Source organism: Coloeus monedula (assembly GCF_965178545.1).
Source record: "Coloeus monedula genome assembly, chromosome: 5".
In the NCBI taxonomy this organism is placed as follows: Eukaryota; Metazoa; Chordata; class Aves; order Passeriformes; family Corvidae; genus Coloeus; species Coloeus monedula.
In genome coordinates, this window is record NC_138785.1 from 20,555,372 (window position 1) to 20,577,416 (window position 22,045).

At 42.2% G+C, this 22,045-nt stretch overlaps 1 protein-coding gene across 1 annotated transcript in view; it reads right to left on the minus strand.

The window, feature by feature from the left end:
• Positions 1 to 21,718, minus strand: part of FAM13A (family with sequence similarity 13 member A) — a gene marked incomplete at its 5' end in the record, with an annotated part of 122,084 nt that extends 100,366 nt beyond the window's left edge. Inside the window, 4 exons of the mRNA XM_082281222.1 lie at positions 7,128 to 7,308; positions 16,103 to 16,312; positions 18,954 to 19,143; positions 21,692 to 21,718. Of these exons, the coding sequence (XP_082137348.1) occupies positions 7,128 to 7,308; positions 16,103 to 16,312; positions 18,954 to 19,143; positions 21,692 to 21,718 (608 nt within the window). The remainder of the gene's footprint in view (positions 1 to 7,127; positions 7,309 to 16,102; positions 16,313 to 18,953; positions 19,144 to 21,691) is intronic.
• Positions 21,719 to 22,045: the final 327 nt, after the last annotated feature.

Here is a 22,045-nt window from a genome sequence, read left to right on the forward strand (position 1 = left end):
GCACCAGAAGCATTAGTTTCACTACCACAAACACCAGAAGGGTGGCACAGACCTGCAACTTCTACAGTTATTTCTAGAAGAAAAAGTGTTGATAAGTGCAGATCTATCTTAGAGATTTGAGGTGGAAAACCCCCACTGAAGTTATCACCGTGGCTTGCAAAGCCATCAGCAGATACACAGCATAGGCAGAGCAGGAGCAAAATCTCTAGTGTCCCCTCCCTTAGATTCCCTGGACACCATGCCCTTCCCAGAGAGATGCTCTGAATGATCTGTGTGCAAAGCACAGCATGTCCACATTAAGCATTTGGAAAAAATGCACCTTGTCTAAATGAGGCACCAGCATTAACAGTGTCTGACACAGTTAAGAAGGGTTGAGGGCAAAGGTGCATCAGCACCACAAGTTTTGCAGGGTATTAAAGACTGAAAATATTGGTGAAGTCATTTTAAAGCAGAAGAAGCAGTAGTTCTTGAAGTTAAAACATTACTTGGTAATAGGATCAGGCTGTCAGCTCTTCAATTCAAAATCTGATACCAGCAGCATTTCACACTTCTGCCCAATGTCCTACAAGCATGGCTGGCTCACCCAGTGCAGCTCCATGCAGCTCCTGTCCATGCAGACCCCACACCCACATGTTCTTTGGGTTCTTCCAGACAGAGTGCATGTCTCCTTCCATAGGGATGCTCAGGAAAGCTAGTCTCAAATGGGTTAAACCACAGCAAGGTTCTGTGTCACAACTTTTACTCAGAACTAAAGTGACCTGAGGTCAGATTAACTCACTGTGAAAGAATTCCTTACATCTCAGGCATTTAGTTAAATGAATTTACCTCAGGGTCTCTGTAAACAAGCCCTAACAGCCTAAATGCAGAGGGAGCTTTTGAGACAGTGAATCCCAGACTCTACTGAGAGCGGTGCAGTGACACACACAAACATGCAAGTGGCACGACAGGCATCACTACAAGGCTCTGCCACCATCCACCACACCTGGGAAACTTGCCTCAAATGGCAAGGAGGACCTGGGATGTAGTCATCTGTCTATAATGAGCAGAATTGAGTTCACTGAACTGATTTCCCCAGGCAGCAAGTGCTGACAGCTCCCTGCCACAACTGAGAACCAGAGATTTCCATGTGAAAGGGTCATCTCATTATGAATTCCCAACAGTGTTTGACCCCACCCTGTCTGAGATGCAGGATGCACATTACCATTTCCCCATGTGGCTTTGCAGAAGCAGCTTGCATGGAATGACAGCACTGTAATCTTAATTTACAATCACTGAGGGCTATGTGCTCTATAAACTACTTTTGCTGCTTGTACAGTACCTTTTTGTGCAGAGAAGCATCACAGTCACCTTACCATTCTCCCAGGGAATCCTGCCAGAAACGAAGGAACTCAAAGGACAGGGAACACTGCATGGATTTTTTGTTTCTCCAGCCCAAGCAAAACATTTTCATTAGTACCTCAGATGTCCCTAAGTCCCTCAACAAGCACAAATGGAGATTTTGAGAGCAGAGCTGCAGTAATTTATAGAAGTTATGACTTGAGGCAGTCTGTTCTGTGTCTCTAGGCGGTCTTTACTGTGCCTGTAACAGATGCGACCTCGTCCACTTCAGCTGATAGAAGGCATTTGGCCTAACACACTGGTCCACAAACTGATGCAGCTGAAAACAGGTACATATTCACGTTTGCAGACTCTGTTGCAAGATCACAGTCTAATAAGTAGCTAAAGATACAGCAACACTAACTTGAGACAGGTGTTCATCTCAGTCTGTGTGACTCACTTATGTGCTCTGCATCATTTGCAGGCTTACGTCTCACCAGTCTCACCAGTGAAATGCAATGACAAGATACAACTGTTGAGATTGTGCAGAAGTGTTTTAGCTCCTGTGATACTGGAGAATCCTGGGGAGTCAACTCTGGGGCATGTACTTACCTGCTTGTTAAAATCTGTTCCAGGTTATTTTCTTTAGCAATAGATTTATGAGCCTAAGTCAACTTGTTAATTCTGCTCTACCAGCATTGCTTGCAAAATAATAAATAATTCATAAAAAATAATAGCACTAATTAAAAAAATAGTATATAATGAATGATAATAATTATTAATAAATAATAAAATTATGCAAAATACAGGCAACACAGGTAACACAAAACAGTTAGAGTGATGCTGCCACAAAGACTTTACTGACTGGCTTCATTTATAGGAAAAATCTTTAGCTTAAGCAAAAGCTCCATTTTTCATCACAAAACTACAGTGATAGTAGGCATCTTAGAGAGAGCAACCTACACAAAGGGGGACAAAGGGCAGTCCATAGCCTAACATCCCCTTGCAAAGTATGTTGCTCACATCTCCAAACATTTCAAAGCAGAGGCTCTTCAAAAACACTCCTTATGATTGTATTTGAGCTGTATTGCTGAGCTCAAATATTCATGAGTATTTAATATGATTATGGATGAGAACATTTATAGACTTGGTATATTATGCTTGATGCTTTAAACTGTCATTATAGGCTTCAGCATACTGAATACTTATGAAAAATTCCTTTACAGTGCTGGAAAATGCAGTATTTAAAATCTTTATGAACCCTTTAAGAAAGGTTATGTCTGCATGCTCCAATTTGCAATAATTAATGTTTAAACAACAATATTCAGTACTCCATTTGGCCCCGATCCTGGATGCACATTTGTTTTTAAGACTGATGCAGGATTGGGACTGCACTGCTTGAAAACAAAGCCCATCCACATAATGTTTCAAAGGCCAACATTACTCACTAAGGAGTATTAATTCAGCCCCTCTGCTTTCACTTCAGTTTCACCCAACCAGTGCAGGCTCCAAGGCTGCTAGAAACCAAGGTAAGACATTCATGCATAACTTCAGATCAGATTTTAACTCCTTCAAGTTCAGCACCTCTGAAATACCTACAGCTACCCTACAATCTATAATTTTCTCCATATCCAAAGAGAATACACTTTGCTTGTTACCCTTTGTGTAACTTCTGTTACGTACTCATCACATATAAATAACTGCATCTAACTCCGGCATTTTAACGGGACACCTGCATTTGCCAGCCGCTTTTGGGGGGACAGAGCAATCCCTCACAACATGCTTAATCTCTGCTGGCATGAAACACAACCAAGTTAATGAGGGCTTGAATGATGGAGGCCACACTCAGAGATTATTGTTTGAGAGAGAGCTGCAAAAAATGGGTGCAAATGGACCCTCTGATTATTCTGTTGAGACCTCATGTCTTACCGTGCCAACCAAAGGATAGGGTAAGTGCAGCAGCTCCTCTGATACCCAGCTCCAGGAGAACAGAGAGGAGGAGAGAAAACCCAGCTGGTCCTCTCCTTTTCCACACAAGCTGTCAGAGCCAAGCAGAGCCCACACAGCAGGCCTTCACTAAGGCTATGTCTCTACAGGAGCTCAAATTCAGGTCAATGGACAATAACTTCCTCCAAGAAGCTGCAAATGTTAATACTTTACACAGATTAGCCCAGTGACAGAAAAGACAACTATTTATGTTCCTTTGTGCTCACTGTTCCTCCAGGGCCATATTTCTCAATATACTTGACCTTTGCCTTCCATCACAATAAATCTGAACAATCCAAGTTGGGAAAAAACAGTGAACCAAATCTCCAATCTTTTTTTAAGCTGTTTGACCTTGCCCTTTACATGTTCTTGTATCTTACATCACACTTCGTTACAAGGAATGCAAATAGCCATTTTTTCCCTTATTCTATTCATTAGAAATACAGAAAGCGCAAGATAATCTTTCCTTAGAAAAGCACCAGTGCAGTTTGTCAAACAGCAAGTAAGGAAGCAGGGGAAGTACTGGAGAAGATAAAAGCAGTAAGTTTAGGAGATGGGATACATAACAGAGGACACAATGTAGAAAACCAGAATGAGATTAACAGAATTAAAATGAAGCCTAAATATCTGGAAAGTGGCCAAGAAGCATGATTTATTCAACTGTTAAACAACTTCGGTTATGGAGTAGGAGATACTATGCTAAAGCAGCTAAATTGTCACTAAAAATACCTTGCCAAAAGAAGTCCTTCACTATCAGCAGATGGGCTTTATCTTCTCTGACACTGTGCATTAACTACACAGACTCTGACATTAATTTTAGACATGAGTGTGAATTTCTGACAGAAAAATCTCAGTTCTCCCTGCTTTGGCAATGTAATTGCTGACAAGTTGGATGCTGAGCCTTCTTTCCTTATCATGGAGAAACCCCCCATGCACTGCTCTGAACAAACAACACAAAGCGAGAGGAGCGTTCACTTCAGCCTCCTGCCAATATTTAATTTCTGCAGCTTCTCCATGGGCTGCCTGCAGCCAGTAGAGAGAGACAGTCCTTGCCAAGTAGGCTTCAGGCAGCCTTACTCTGTAGCTCTGAAATGTGTTCTGAGGATCTCCTTCTGGATGCTTGGCCAACCAACTGGTTAAGCCCAATACCTAAAAAAAAAGTGCTGCAAGTTCTTTTCTCCCCCTATCAAATCTTTGTTGATACAGATGGTCACAGCTCCAGCAATACAAGAATGCATCCATTAACACAGGAAAAAAGGGTAATTGAACTGTTGCTCACAATCTTTGTGTCTGGACCACAATCCTGAACTGCCTTGAAAAGATCAAGATCTGATGAAACACATAGCTGAATTACCAGATGCTGAGACAGAGTTTAAATAAAATCTGCATCCATAACTCTAACCTATTTGGGTCTTTAAAAAACACATTAGCCATTTGTTAAGTGTCAAGCCTTGCTTTCACTGCCTCTTTCGCCACATGAGCATTTATTTCAACACGTGTCACGTCTGCTGGGCTGGTTACACTCACATACAGCCTCACAAGCCGCTGGGTTTTCACCTCCAGTGAACTCTGCCTTTCTCAGTCTTCTGCAATGGAATGAGGTGATCCCATCTCTGTACCTTACAAAATCTTTGTATCTTTTCCATGCCATCTCAGTAGCAGAGATCAGTTGTGGCAACAACTATACAGCTTTTAACACATATGCTTTGGTTTAATATTAGGAACGCCAATTGCAATTCTGAACCACAGTTCTCTGCATTCTACACCAAAAAGTATGCAGAGCTAATTTTTAAACTCTCCTGAAGGAAGTGATGAGTAAACTAAGAATTATTCTAATAGCCACTAGGGAGCTTGAGTCATAGAGATTTAGGCATTGAACTCAATTCTTCTAATTACTTTGTTTGTTCTGAACTGTGCTAATACATTTAGACAGAAATTCCCAAACTACCCATATGAATGCAAGTTTAAAAAATTGTTTTATTTTTCCTTGTCAGAAATTTGCAGTATTGTGCTTCCAGTAATTCTCATATTCATGCACTCCCATGCATACTACTGTCTTTTGAGCATTTTTTGTTTTGGAGAGGAAAATAATTCTCCTCAAAATGTACTTTATCTTTTTGTACTAATACAGCAAATGCTTTAATCCTGAATTCACCTTCATCATCCACCAGCAACATCTTAAGATAAGGCAGCTGTAGGCCAAGCTTTAGTTTAAGTGTCTCATTGCTGTGTGTTTTCTCCCTAACCAATGGAAAAAGACACGCTCCTTAAAAAGACAGCAGGCAGCATCGAGCCTAGCTACATGGAACTGTCTCGATACATTATTACAGGAAACTAATTTCTGTTTTCTCTCTTTAAAGAAATCTACTTCTTTCCGAGAGGAAGCTCAAGGGGACAGATTAGAATAATTGCTTCATGAGACTAAGTTTTACTAGACAATTCAGTATTAGTCCAGAGCGAAATTTTTACAAAGATCAATACAAATGCAACATTGATACAAGGAATCACTTGTCTCTTCTTGGAGATATCACATATCTTTCAAGATTGATGACTGAACTAAACTGCTTAGGTGTCTCCCGTTGAGATCTTGGATGCCAGCCAGTGGGTTCATTGCAGAGGTGAAGGTGCTAACGCTGCACTGCATCACAGCAGTGACTCAACAGAAACCTTCTCACTCAGGAGTGTTCCTGCACCTGGAAATAACTGTTCCTGCTACTGCTGCAAGCTGCACCAGCACGTAAAGCACGTCTTCAGCACAAGCACCCAGGAAGTGCTCCCAGTTAAAGAACCCAGTAAAATATTGAGTTAGGCTGATGCCTTTTCCTGGTCTTAAAAATCAAGAGTCAGACACAGTTAGAAGGAAAAAGGGATTTTACCTTGGTATTTATTTTAAGGATCCTTAGGTGCACTACGTCCACATCGAATGCGCCGAAATGCCCACCACAGTGCCCACCCCCAAAAGATCTGGTCTAACATTATAGGTTGTACTAATTAGCATATCTATCAAAAATTCCCCAATGAGAGGCTCAAGTGAGCCCCCCTCCCCAAGGAGCCTTCCCCTGGATGGTTCTATCTTGGTTTACAGAATATGTTCTGGAGAGGACCTTGGGGTCTGGGGCACACTGATCCCTAGCTACGAAGCTTCTAAAATGTTTAGTCTCTTAGCCTGACAAACATGTCCAAGAATGTAGGCAAAAAGCACTAGGAATACAGAAGTTGTAAAAAGGTATAACAGGGGTATAAAAGAAAAGGCAAAAAAATCATCATGGCATCACAGTAAGGAGTCTCAATAGACCAGTGGATCCCCACAAGCTTCAGAGCAGTTTCTGAATACACTAGAAGGACAGAGAGCCCAGAATCATTAGCATCTGAGGGCAGACACCAGATCACAAGGCCAAACATGCAGACACTATGCAGCATCCATCTCCATTATACAGCACCTGGGTGCTGCATCAGAGTCCTCTTCCACCAAGTACCCTTTGTCACAGCTTTCTGCAGAGAAGCACTCATATTAACTGACAGCAGAGGAAGAAACCTGTGTGAGCACAAGCCTCCTTGCACTGACAGTCTGAAGGCCTTTCACTGTTCTACTCCCACTCTGCTACCAATGCAGCAATACAAAACTGATTAACAGTTTAGCAAACAGCAAGAGGAAATGGGAAAGCAACTCCACTTCCATTTGGCTCAAAAATAGCTTTAGCACTAAAGTTTAACAGAGCCCCAGTCACTGCCTCCATTTGATCACCTTGACAAATTAAGAGCTCTGACATCTGCATTTCTGGCCACCTGCCATCATATGGGGAAAAGTAAAAACCCCAACTTACTGAAAGCAGTTTGGTCCAAATACAGTGGCAAGATTGCAAAGATTCATCCTGTTCTCTACGTGATGTTCAGCAACTTTTATCAGGAACTGGCACAGGTACTTCAGCAGGCAGTAATGAGCATCAGGCAGTTCTTTAAGGAGTTCTTTCAAATAACTTTCCTTCTGCATGTCGTTTCTAGAGTCTAGGAAAAACAAGAGAAGAAAAAACATATGTATAAGGTTTTCTCCATTGTTGCCAACTTACTGACATGGGTGAGCAAGCAGTGGGAGCTAAAATTCACTCCTGCTTCTACTCAGAGACACACAACTCCTCAGTTTTCCTCAAGGAATGTGCATGTTTCTCCTGAGGCTCACCCTGGCCACCACAGGCGCTATTTCATTCTTACCCTTATGCTGTAACCTTTTTCCTGAGCAGACTGAGCAGTTACTAACAGTCAGCTAAGAGCTTTAGAGCATGTTTATCCCCACCGGGCACAGCTAAATCTGCTTTAACTCCCTCTCTACCAGATCTCCAGATTCCACGCTCCTTCTGGATGTTATCCCTACTTCCCAAACCCTTCTCATTCTATTAGTCTCCCTTCCCATGAAAACCTTCAAAAATACGAAAGCAAGAACGGTAAAACAAAGAGTCTCCTGAAATGCAGTGTTGTAACAGCACTACAGTACCTTCTGTGGGTGATAACTCTGCTATATATTCAGGAAGGAGCCTTGCTTATGGAGAAAAGACTGTTCTGGGCACTGCCACACTCCAAAATGAGTCAAAATGTGGCCTCACGTTGGACAGTAGCCTTGTTACACTGTACAATCTTCTAGAATTTAGGTATTGATGGAAGTTTTCCATATTGAACTGAGTAACATCCAAGTATTAAAGGAAAAACTGAATGATCTTCACAGATGCTGCATTTATACAGACCCAGGTGGTGAACACAAGCTTGGCCTCACACACAGCTTCTGCTTAATTGTGTCCTGCTGCTAGAAATGAACTCACATGCAAAATTCTTTGCTCCCCTCCTCCATTCCAAAAACACCTTCCAAAAAGTGATTTGTACTCACCAAAATCTTGGGTTTACATGTCAATAAAAGCAAAGTCTTGAAAACAATTCAGTATTACTTTCCCTTTATACCAAAACAGGATGTGTTAGTCCTTGCAAACACTAATTTCTACTCTCCACAAAAGTGAAATGTTACTGATATTTCCATATATGTATAAAAACCCCAAGGACTCTGCAACATCATTTTCAGACAGAAGACCTCATGCCCTAAAGGTTTTCTGCACCGATCTAATTATAAGCAGTGTCCATTAGCATGAGGCCATCTGTGCATTTCTAGTACTTTTTTCTTTATTTATTAGTCTTATGGGTTGCTGGTGCTAATGCTGTAAAACTGTTGTGGCATAACTGTTTTTTCCTTAGAGATGTACTGTAAGGTTTAAAAACAGTTCTAGTGGTTGGAAGGTTGGAAGTGGCTGGCTTTATTCCACAGAGCCAAAGTAAGATCATGCTAAATGCTTCTTTGTTCTTCCTTCTGTATTCTCTGTAACAGGCTGCCGTGTCCCAAAGTAGCTGCTGGCTTTCCCTGGGAATACAGACATCTTCCCCATGCTCAGGGTAACAAGGGATTTTTGCATTGAGAGGATGTTATAATCTTTAGCAAGGAGATTCATCCAGCACTCAATCAAAACCAAACCTTGCTCAGCCTTCAAGACTCATTTTCAGCCAAGAAGATGGAATAGAACAGGCTGCATCCAAAACAGCTAAGCAAATAGGTGCTGCAGCTCTGCTGGATGCCCTGCAACCAGCCTGCAGAGAAGACTGGCAGAAAAACATCCCATGGCTTCTGCTGCAGGAAAAAAGAACATTTTACATTTGCTCCACATTTTTTTGGAGAGAAAAAAAGGAGGGGAAAACAAAAATCTTTGAATACCATTTAATGTATGTATAAACACTTCAGAAGTCTCATCTTTGCTTTTACCTTTAATTTCCCAGAAATATTCCAGGGCTGCACTGAACAGTATTCCAGGAGTGGAGTGCTTTGAAAAGTGGTTAGCTGTGAAAATTAGCAGTCTGTATAAAAATGACTCCCGAGAACTCAACCACTGGGTTGCAGTATTATTTCTGTTTTACAATCAGACATTTTTTGTGGCTAATAAACAGGATTTATCCTGAAAATAGTTTGGCAAACAAACGGGTTCTTTAATATACATACTTGCCACTTGATACAGCTGAAACTTGAGGGACTTCATTTGCTTCCAGGCTTAGGATTCCTGCATTACCTGTCATGCCAAATACTGTACATGGCAAGAAAGCCTTTTTAAGTTTTATATGCACTGTGAATTCACTTTTATGTATCTACTTTGGTACCACAGACTTAGTATGAATTCTTTCATCAGCAGACCAAAGTTTAAAATGCCAGCCAAATTACAGGACCAAACATTTCAACCAACTGATTAACTGTATCCTTTTTTTCTACAGGTAAGAAATTAGCTCCTTCAGAAAAGTCAAATATCAAATATGCATGAAGCACACGAGAAAAAAAAATTCCTATCTGCTTGGTTATTGCAAGCTTTTTTACAGCTACAGAGAAGAAAAAACAATCATGACTTTGCAACTAGCAATCAGCTTGGCAACAACAAGCAATCTGATGTATTATTTTATTTCTGCAGCAAAATTTCAGGAGGCTTCTGAAGGCTGTATTAAATGGTATAACAATAAGGAATTTCAGTGCATTTGTCTTTGCACCAATCAAAGTGGACTGTACAGTCTCTGACTTGGTTACTAATTACCTTTTTATGAGGCTTAAAACAAAACAAAACACGACTGATTTCCATGCAGCCAGAACATTAAAATTCACCTTCTAACATACTTTTCTTTAGATAACAAAGCAACTAGCACAGAGTGTTTTCTACTACAAATTGCTTGCAGTTATGATAAGGAAAGCCAAAGCCATCTCCCAGAAAAAATGTACCTCTTCCATCACTATCATCTAATTAGGGAATGCCCTTGATAACTAATTGCCTCTCTGAGTCTCCCACTGGGGCTTTAGACAGATGGGTACTTTTTCATTTACTGGAGGAATTTCCATCCCTTCCAAACTAGAAAGATGCTAATAACCACCACAAAACATTCTGAACACAGGTTTGCACTCTGACAACAAACAAAGCTACTGGGGCCATGGCCTTAGTCATATTTTCTGGGTAGGATGATCCTGCTCATTCACTATGATTTATTATGGGGTGTGAATCAACATCAAAAATGTTATTTCTGGGCACAGCCAAACCTTTGTTCGTTTCTGTACTTTCAGGAACAGAGACAGACACCACATCATAAGATCGTAAGAAATTACCCTAATTGAAGGACATAGAGACACTGAGTAACAGGAGGCAGCAAACCCCATTTACTGAGCCATCAAATTCCTTCTCCTAGTGAAATCTAACAAAATAGGACTTTGCTCCCTCTCCTCCTTCTCCAGTGAAAAAACAAAGGAGGGAACTCAAGTGTTTCTCCCAAAACAATCCAGAAACCAAAACCAATTTGTTGATTCTCCTGCTGATGACATTTCATGGATTTCAGCTTTATTTTTAAAAATTCCTTTTATAGTTTGAGGCGAATCTAGATAGTGACATGCATACATGGTATTCCATGCACTTTGCACAATTTTCAGGACAAGTCTACCACTGCTATCTATGGCTGTATTTCTTCAAATAGAACAGCTTTTCAACTTTAATTAAAGAGCAAAATAGTCCTGAGTCATGGTAACAACCCATTCTTTGGATCATTCCTCCTCCTCTTCAGTTTGTTTCAAAGTCAGTCACTAAGATTTACTGAGCTGGTAGTGACCATCAGAAAAACATCAGAGCACCAAAGTGGTTTATGCTACTCACGACTTTCAAGCACAGCACATCCAGCTCTTTTGAAAATTTTGCCCAAAACAGCATATGGAAGCGAAAAGGAAGAAAATAAAAATGAAGGCTAAGAGGAAGGTGCTCTCAAGGCAGATGGACACACTCACCTTGTTATTTTGGGAGCCTTCCAACAGCCATGTGCAATAGACAGCATCTCAACCAAGGCCTGCAAGAGAAGCCCAGCTAGATGTGCACTCAGGAAGGGCTTGAAACCACGAATGAAATAGAGGGGATTGGGCTGAGGAACGGAAGAAAACCAGAAGCCTCAGGCCATGTCTAGGCTCAGCAGTCAGAGGACACAGAACAGAGGACCAAGGAAGCCAGCAAGGGCAGTTGGCACCTCAAAGCTGAACTAGGGACTCATTACTGAGGAACAAGTCAAGGAGACAAGTGGAAAGGACAGGCAGTCTCTCCAAAAATGTTAATTAACTAGAAACAGGAGTCTCAACAGTGTAGGAAGTACAGACACATTTGTGAGGGTGTTTTCAGTCTCATTTAACTTCAGCATACACCCACAGCTCACAACAAGAGGGACATATTTTCCAATAGTTCATGCTATTTCTGAACATATTGAGTGTCTCTGACGTGCTAGAGACACAATCTATTCCCCAATTCATCTCTGTTCACGTTACTCATTCCCTCTGCAGAACATGCTGCCTGAACACCACTGAAGGTATGGAATTCCTGCAAACAGGTGTGTGTAATTGTTTCGCTCAAGTCTCAAATGCTCTGACTGTAAACAACCCAGCCTGGAAGCACAGAAGCCACATTATCACAGTGCCATGCCCCAGCCAATTATCTGTGCTGTGAGGTGAGGAAGAGAGGCTAGTGCTCAGTGTCATGCTACCATGTCTGCATAGCTTCCAGCTGCCTTGCATACTACCAGACTGGAGGGCAGACAGAAAAGCTTGCATCTGTCAGCAGCTCTCAATGTGCCCTGGGAAGCTGATCTTCGGCACAGAGGCAGCACGTTGGCATTGCAGTACCATGGCACCCACTGGGCTGCCAGAGGAATTAAAGCATTTCTCTCCACCTCCGGAGTCTGTGGGAAGTGGGACTCCAGTCTCTCTCTGCCAAGAAACAATCTGCTTCAGACATGATCCTTCAGACATGATCCTGCCCCAGAGGGAAACAAATCACGCCTTGTTGCCACCAGGAGCAGAAATGTTGTACGTCCTCCTTGTAAGAAGGCTGTTATCGCAATCCAGCTTGAGACACCTCACTCTCTATCATGACAGCACTTCGTAGCACTGTATTTATCCTTTATTCCAACATACTGGAGGAAGAGCACACTTCTTTTGGAACTCTGGTGTGTGTCATCTGCATAAAAAATCCAGTTCCAAGACTTTTTACAGCATAACAAATGTCATCTGCACATGGAAAACTGAAGTTATTTCTCTAGATTGGAAATAGCTCTGTTAACACTAAAATGACAATAAAAGTCAAAGGAAAAGGTTAAAATTATGTCACAAGATCCCAGAGAACCACACATACCTAACAAATCAGATCTGGTGCACTGCTGCAGTTACCATGGTTAAAAGGTCAGCTCTCATCTATTAATTTTCACAGTCACTGTTCAGATTGAAATTTGACCTCTAAAATCCCCCAACACAAGCTGTATTTTTGGTTCTGCTTGTTCACCTAACTCAAACAGCTGCTGGCTACTAAGTGTTCTGTAAACTGACCTGTTCCGGGAGCTGCTCCTTCCCTTCCACCACCTCCCATCCCACACCCTGAAACTAGCAAGGCTGTTCACAGGCACCAAATAAAACTATGCAGTCATCACAAGCTGTGAGCAGAAGGAGGCATGTGAATTAGAATTCACATCTAGCTGCTGCCCACTAAAAAAATCTAAATTCTATAGGATGGAGCTATGTCAAGAAGCCAGAGTGATGAAATAGCATTAAACTTCATTAGACTGAGTATGAAAGGAAGACAGAGTCCATATTTCACTGTACCTCTGCTGGAGGAAGGAATGAAATAACAACAACAGAAAAAAAATTTACAGTACAATAGCACTTTGTCTTGATGAAAGCAAGTGACCTGTGAAAGGGGTAAGAGCTGTACATACAGTTCCCAGTATGTACGGATGTCTTCAGAGTCAGTGTTCACGATACAGAAGATAAGAAATGAAAAGCCAGAAGGAATAAACAAGCTCAGGCAGGGATTGCTGTATGGGAGCTGCTAATTTCTGGCTGAGGTTTCTCTAAGTACAGCCTATTTCACATGGGTGGGCACAGCTCTGCTCTGCAGTGAAGCCTCAGACACAAGAGAGATTGTGATGGACATTTTTTACCCCAGAACTCCCCGTAAGGAGCAGCCTTTATTTGTTAGGCACTGTGAGGAGACCGGCCAACACCAAGGTCATGATCAGTGTGTGCCTGGCTTGCGCTTGCAACACACATCTTCGATCAACATCGTTTACAGAGGGAGGCCCTTCTCAGCTCCCACTGCCACTGTCCTTCTCCAAGGGCACAGAGAGAATGCCAGGACACACCACGATACACTACATGATGTTTTATGGAGCTGCATAGTCTTGGCATTACGTTGAATATTTATATAAACATACTTTAGGACTTGAGGGCAGCATGCAGAGCTCTGTTTCACACAACACTGCATAGGCTGCAGACAGCGATGCCAAACCAGCTGCATGGACTTCCTGAACACCAACAGGACAGCTTCTCTCTTTCATAATAGGTCAGATTATTTCTCTTTGATTTGGTAACAAATTTGAGAGCAAATTTGATTTCAAATAGGAATTGAAAAGGGTTACAGCTACAGGTAAAATTTGTAATTTTCAGTCCAGTTTTTTTTAAAGTAGAGGGATCAATCTCTAACCATTTTTATAGTAAGTAAAGTAACTATGTGTTTTTCTCAGGCCAAGATCTCAGATGGCTTAAAAAATGCTGATAACAATCCCTAAAAATACACCAAAAGACACCTAGCATAATCCTAGAAAAACATTTCCCACGCAAAGCTTCAACAGGAGAGAATACAGAGGTTGTGACAGAGCTTGTATTTGCCTTCACTGTAGACATGCCACAAAGTGGCTCCAGATTCAAAGTTATTTTTTAATAACCTGCTGACTCAGAAACAGTTTGCCCTACTCTCTTCACAGTTTACAAAACGAACACCCAGGCACGCACTCTCCTGGTACCATTTTGCAACCAATACCCTTGCACATACTTTGATAAGTGAACAGATAACTCCTGCAATCCTGCACAGCTGGTTGATCATTTAACTGCAAGCAAATGCCCACCTACCACTTAAACTAATCTGAACATGATGAAAGTCACCAGTGCTTTTCATAACTACTCATTTATGCTCTATTTTCTAGGGCATGAAAAACCCTTCAAATTTTCTTCAAACTTTACAAAAGCCTTCCCCTTGCCACAATAGCCAACTGGAATTTTTCAAATAAGACTTTTTTCTCCCTAATCAAAGTTGTAATGGCACTAAGCTGGATCTTATTGTGAGATATAGGCAAACTTAGCTATGAGGACACGTCACAGTTGGATGGATTTTTGCAGAACTGGGTTCATAGGTTACACCAGTAACTTTATTTGGAAACAAGAAAGTTTGGTGAGTAAATCTGCTAAGTAAGGATACCTATCTCATTTCCCTAGAAAGTACTGGGGGGATTTTGCCTTTCCTGTGGGAGATGGAACAAATTAACCTTTCCACAAACACCACAAACAGCACAAAGGACATCAGCAGTTCCTGGTAAAATACACCAATATTTCTTGGGGGGCAGGGATATGGAACAGCAAAGGTGTGACTTATACTAAATTTACACTTAAACTGTGACTTATGAGAAAGAACATAAGTAAAATGCAGCTCATGAGTCAGACCTGGTGAAATCTAAAAGATCCCAAGGAAAGCACAGCAATGACCAGAAAAAGGGGACTTTCTAAAACAATAGCACCTTCCTACACAACACTTGCTGAACCCTATCCTTGTGCCCCTGACAACTTTACTAAATAGGAAGGTATTTTACACAGCCCACATACAACCTTATTACAGCTGAAATGTCTGCACTCAAGGTGAAGCAGAAAGCTCTTCTCCAGTGCACCATCAACACTCTCTACAGCCCAGTTAACAAAAGAAAGAAAGAAGAAACACATGGCAGTATTCTTACTCCTCCTGGAAATGGCTAAATTTTCTCTCCACTGAACATAAGAAACATAAAAGGAAGTCCTCAAGACAAAGGTGAGGACTTTGCACCATCTTCCACAAGGGATGCATGCCAGAGTGCATGTTCCTCCTCTGCATTTTCCAGTAACTTTACCCACCCACCTTGCAGCTTCTGAGGAAAACATAAAGAAGTGCTGACTGCCTGCATCAAGAGAGATGAACTGCCAGTGACCCACACAGCCAAGCAACAGGGCCAACCACCACTTATTCCACCTACCACCACCAGAGATTGTCAGATTCAGATGAATTAGACTGAAACTTGCATAACTCTCTTCAAAATGGTTTCTCAGCTTTCCACAGCAGAAGTGGTGGTCTTTACTATGGCTGTTCCACCACTTGAAGGTGGATGAGGGGGTGTCAATAAAAAAAAAAAAAAAAGAAATCTTCCATGTTGTGTGCTATGACAGGGAATAAAACAAAGTCTGCTGTTACTTGCAAACTGGTTCTTTTTTTTGATGGACAATCACATTACTTAGTGAGAAGCAGAAACTTTGGCAGTATATGCTTTTGGCCCAATTTGACCAGCAGATGAAGTTCTCACTTCTCAGAGTCCATTACAATGAAACTGCCAAAAACAGCCTAGCAAACAGAAGCAAATCTGACTCCTAAAGAGACTACAATTATTGTCTACAAGCATACCCAAAGAAACCAGCTCATCATTTCACATTTTATTCAACAGATATAACTGGATTAGAAAATCATAAATAGTCCAGACTTTACCAAATACATATGAAACATTTTTCTGCCTCTTGTAACAGAATTGCATATCTGGGAGCAGGTGAGAAGCTGAAGCCAAAGGAAATGAGGAACAAAGTAAACTAAGAAACCAGTTATCCAGAAAGAAAGTGCATTGAAGGATGGAGATTTTACCTCTCACTTACCCTGGTAAAGCTGGATGAACCTGGGATGTAAGGCAGACGTGATAATCCCATCTGGCAACTCTCTCAAGAACAGTTTCAGCAGACTGGCTGCTGAGTACACATCACCATCTTTAACGAGTTCCACCTCTTCCCCACGCTCGTACTGCAGACGCAGCTGCTCCACCATTTTCATGCTGCCATTCACCCTGAAGAGACCTTCCTGTGTCATACCTGTAATTAAAAACTGATTTAAGATTGAGCTGAACTACCACATCCCAGTGATACCATGAAACACATATTTAGTTTGAATAACACGTAGTAATACAAACAAGGGCAATTAACACATCATAATATAAAAAAAATATACTACTTTTTCCCCAGAACGCCCCCCCCCCCATCAATTAGTTGGATTATAAATAAAAATACTAGTGACAAGACCTTGAGGCCTGAGATACTCTTTTGAGAACCCACAACACAGCAATGCCACTGAGTTGTCTCACACCATGGAGAAACCAACTGAGACAGCCACATTTTCCACTGGTATATTTCAACAGAAAAGGATCCTACAAAGGACTCTACAAAACAGTTCTGTTGCTTCATTTTTGCAAGTAGCCCACTACCTTGAGCAGGACTGCTGAACTCACACATGTAACTACTTCCAGCTTCATGTTCCAGGGTAACAGGTTCTTACTTGTGACCATCATGAGGCAAAAACATCTGAATATGTGCTGAGTGCAGCTGTAACTCCAGAGTGAGTTCTGCAACTTTATGACAGTAGGAAATCTCAATAAGCAAATAATGTTTCCTGCTCAGCACAAAGCCCAAAGTATTTCACAATGAAAAAGGAATGGTATCAATCACTACAGGCCAGACACCCCACACCCTGTAAAGCAGATGTACAAAAAAGGAGGCTTCAAGAGAGAAAGTCAGAAGAATCACACTAAATTGAACATCACTTTCTAGGCATTTGTTAAGACTCAAAACCTTTTGTGAAGAGCCTAAAACTGAAGTCTGTAAATTAATTTTCTTCTAGAACACTTTCACCACAAAAATTCTGCCTTTTCTAATGCTGTGTCTGTGGACCTGCTTGTTCTTCCTCAGGAGCGTAACACTAAGAGGATTGAAATATATATTGTTTTCATCAGTTCAGACTAAACGCCAAGGAACTGCAATCTGACAGAATGCTTCCAGTCCAGGAAATCAATTCGGAGGCAGCAGTTTGTAGAGAAAAATAATCTCTTTTATTGGACCAGAAGACAAATTGCTCAAGTGAAGGGGAAAAATGGACAAGCACTCAAACATTTTACTTGACTAAAGCAGAGTTTGTATTCCTGCATTCACAGAAAAATGCATTCTCATGTGACATGCTGTGCTGCCACCTCGAGGGCAGAAAAGACCTCATCTCAATAATGATTTTTGGTTTTGCAGCACTAGGTGAGCAAAGGACACAGGCCCCACACAGATCAAACTTCCTTCCCTCTTTCTCACTCATTTATGGAAATAAAGAGAGGCTAGAACATCCAGAAAACAGTAATTAGAAACTACTAAATACAGCACAGAGAAATTTGGCTTCATCTGTAAATTTGGAAACAGGCAGCTTAATGCAAACTTAGTTTAAGGATGCACCTGCCCGAGAGTCAACTCAGCCTGGGTGTCTGGGCCTTTGTTAAAAATGCCTTCGCAGTTAACTTCACCATTAATTCACAAAACAAATCTTACACAGATACAGGACACCCATTTCAACAACTTTCTATGTAAGAGGGTATCTTTGAGATCTCGCTTCCACTTTAGAGAAAGAGAATTGCCTTTATCTTTATCAGGGCCAGATAATCAACTTGGTATTCAGAAGCCCAGCTAATCTTGCTGTAGAGTAGAAAACTTGGCTTGTTTAGTCCATATTTGGGACACAGTCGTGTGGGATTCCGATCTTTTTATGGAACACAGAGCACAGCCCACAACGTGCAGTCAAGAGTGTTTGTCAGTTTCTGGTTTTGATTAAACCCTAAATGATGGAAAGCTTTTTCCATTCTTTCTCTTCCAGTGTCCCAGCAGGCCACTTTAAGGCAGGTTGAAGTAGATCAAGCAAGATGCTGCTGTGTAAGTAAAGGCAGGATCATGTTTTACTCTTGCACTGTTAACTTAATCCAAGCTGATTTTCAAGCCATGTTTGCATCTATGAGCTTCTGAGGATCTATCAAGATACAGTCATAGAATCTAAGCTTCTGCAGCTGGATTATCATTACTGAGTAGCTAAAAGAAAAACCTTAGGGTAAAACCAGATGCAGCTTCTTAGAAGATGAAATTACCGCCACAAAACCTTTTCCATTGCTGACCAAATGCCATACAACACATCTGTGCACCACTAGTGTTCTAGGTTTCTACAAGATGTATTTCAACAACAGGAACTAAATTAATTCCCATTAAATGAATGCAGAGAGAAGCTAAGAATTGAACACCTACTTCCTCGAGGGGATTCATAATAACTGGAATCTATAAGAACACTTATTCCTTTTCAGTAATATTCTCTGATGAGGTGTGTGTGTGTGTGCCAGTGACTGTCTCTATACAGAGAAAGTATTAAAGACAATTGTTTTGCAATTGGAAGATGACACAAACCTTCACAAATGGAATACATTTCATTTATAAACCGAACAGCTTGTTTATGAGTGTGCTGCAACTTAACACTGTACTTTACATTTACAAACACATTAAAAAGTAAGTTCAGCATCAAGGCAGGAAAAAAAAGGAAGCAAACCACATACAGTAACATTCTTTGCCTGTGGTTAGTTCCACAAAAAAAAGACAGATTCTTCCCCTTGAAGAGTCTTACATAAAGAGTGCTACATAGGAGAAGTGACTCCACTAAGCTTACCATGCTGGGTGAGGTACTCGACTATATTCCACACAACTATTGGGATTCCATTTTTGCTCAGTCCCTGCTGCTGGAGCTCCAGAAGGCTCACACCAAACACCTTTGGACAGGCCGTGTCCCTCTGCTTGTTCAGTGGAAGCACAGCTATCTTTTTCATGTCCTCCTTCAATCTCACAGCCGATTTGCTCTGCTTAAAGGAGCAGAGGGGAAAAAAAAAAGTGCATTAGTCACATTTGCTGCAGAAGGTTGCGTGGTCACAACACAAGCACATCCATCGAAACTGGCTTCTACACTCCAGAATAAGGGTTTGGCCCCACTTCATTTTAATCCCCAGGAAAAAACTTCTGTGAAGCAGGAAAGTAAAAATGAACAGAGGAAAAACTAGAAGAGGAAAAAAAATGTAAGCAGTCTGTAGGTAAGGGAGAAAGCCAGACTTTTGTAGACAAGCTTGGTACTTTATAGAATAACAAGTAACTGGGAGCAAGTAAGCAGAAGACTGCTGTTGTTAACTCATGAAAATCACATGGATTACAAAAGCACCTGGACAAACACAAACAATCCCAATACACCACCAGTAGCTCAACTTGTCACCAGGATGCCTGTCAGGGCAGCAGTCTGGAGAAGGTTCACTACTTCATTCTTCCAAATGCTGTTTCCTAGGGGTTCATTTTGGCCACTGTCAGGTGAGATGGATTCTTATGAAAGATTTTCTGTTTAGTATCTGCTAAGCCTGAAATTTAATTACTAAGGTTTTAGGGTTAGAAAGGGACTATGTAATCTAATCACACATAGCAAGGGGGGTGGAAAATCCACTACACAATAAACCTTTAATCCCACAGGTTCTTCTGGAGGCACAACATTCTCACAAGTTTTGAGTTGCAGTGATAGAGAAAACATGGGAAGACAGTCAAGAACACCCAGAGGAATAAAACAATACATGATTAATTTATAGGACTGATCATAGGCAGAAATCTTAATCAGCCCACAGCATTGCACATTTGGGAAGACAGTTCAAGGCAGAGCAGCAGCATCAACCACCACAGCTGCAATCCCACTGCAGGAACTGGGAGCCACTGCTACCACAGAGTTCAATCTCTTTGTTTAAGAAGTCCACCACTGGTATGATGCTTAAAAATAAACTTATTCCTGCTGTGTTTCATTAACAAACTGGTTGTAGAAACTGTACACATGGAGAATACTGTATAGCAACACAAAAAAGTGCTCACTCTTGCCTAAAGTCTTGACACTTGACTGTGTTAAGACAGATTTTAGCACAGCATACATATTTTATTTTATTTTAAACAAGCCTTTAAAATCTTTTCACTTGAGACACAATGTCTTTACTGTAGGAAACATGAACATCTGCTATGCTGCTGTTAAGAGTGACTGTCCTTTCAGATATAAAATGATCTAGCAGATCACTCACTTGGCTGTGCTTTTCCCATTAAACAGTTATTTGAAGCACATGTGTGCTCTATAGTCCCAGGTCCTACACAACACTTGTCTGATATTTACGAAAGATGTTGTTTATATAAACATCATAAATATGCTTTATTATCTGTGAAACAGACTTGCAATATTGCCTTATTGTGGCCATCTTACAAATATTTACAATGAACAGTAGATGCACCAGTGTTTGAACTAAAATTTGACCAACATTAAAATACCACATCTCTTTTAAAAACTCTTGTTCCCATTCAGGATTAAATGAATAATAAACAATTTTTATTCCAGGCAGACACATGCCAAGGGAAAAAATCACATAGACTAGATTAAATTCAGAAGACAGCAAAAATCCTTTGAGCAGTTTCTGAGCAGCTTTTCCAATTAAGGCCTTCAATTAGCCTCACAATCTTGCTCAGTTACAGGTTTCCAGCCTGTTTCAACATTTGAAAACCTGAGTCACTGAGCAGGATTTACTTGGGGACCCTCGCTATTTAAACCTGCATGAGAACCGACAGACATTTGCCATGTCCACAGAAACAATAGGAAATTTTGAGCTTGTTTCAGGATCTGGAGAGGCTGTGCTAACTAGGAAAAAAAAAAATTACGTGGTTATGCAAAATACACATCTAACCAAAATCAAAATAAAGCCATCCCCTCAAAACAGCTCTGAAACAAAGAGTTCAGTGTTACGTTGCCTTATAGATGGAAGATCTGACTTTACACAGGCAAAACGTGTCCAAGTATTAATGCCACTGTTGCTGATTTCCAAGACTGGGAAAGCAACTTAATCATCCCTGCACGATGCCGCCAAAAAGTGCCGCCCAGACACTTGGAAAGAAACCTATTCAGACGCCACAGGGGCACACTTTTACGGCTCACCCAACAACTTTAACGCAGGGAACGCGACAGGGCAGTTGTTCTCTGGGTTTAAAAAAAAAAAAAAAAGGAAGAAAAAACTTAAAAGAAAACCGCCTGGAATCGCCTTTACTAATCTTCGCCTCTCCCAAACGAGCGGCAGCTGCCGAGCGGGGAGAAGAAGAAAGAAGAGAGAGAAAAAGAAAGAGAGAAGGAGAGAACAGATGGGGAGCGCTCGGGACGAGGAGAAGGCGCCGGGCCCGCACCGGCCTCCCCTGCCCCGGCCCCGCAAGAGACGCCGGCGGAGGGCGGGAGGAGGAGGAGGAGGCTGATCCAGCCGCCATCCAGCCGCCCCCGCCCCCGGCCGCGCTCCGCAGCCGCTCCGCCGGCAGCGCCGCCCCGCTCCCGTTCCCGTGCCGCCGCCAGCCCCTACTCACGCGTACGGCCAGAGCCCCGGCCCCCATGCCGGCTGCCGCCCTGCGCCGGCCGCCCGCCCTCGCTGCTCCCGGCGGGCCCCTGCCGGCGAGAGCCCCGGCCCCGCGGTGCCGCCCGCCGCCCCGGCCCGCCCCGCAGCCCGCGGGGGGAGCGGAGCCGGGCCCCCGCCTCCCGCCGGAGCGGCCGGGAGGGCACGGCTGGGGTGCCTCTGCGTCCCGGAGCCTCTCCGGGTCGTGGCGGCCGGAGCGCGGGCCCCGCGGCTGCACCGCGCGGCTCCCGGGCATCACCGAGGCCCCGGGCCGGGCAGCCGGGACCTTCCGCTCGGTACCGGGCGGGGAGCGGAGCCGCTCCGCCTG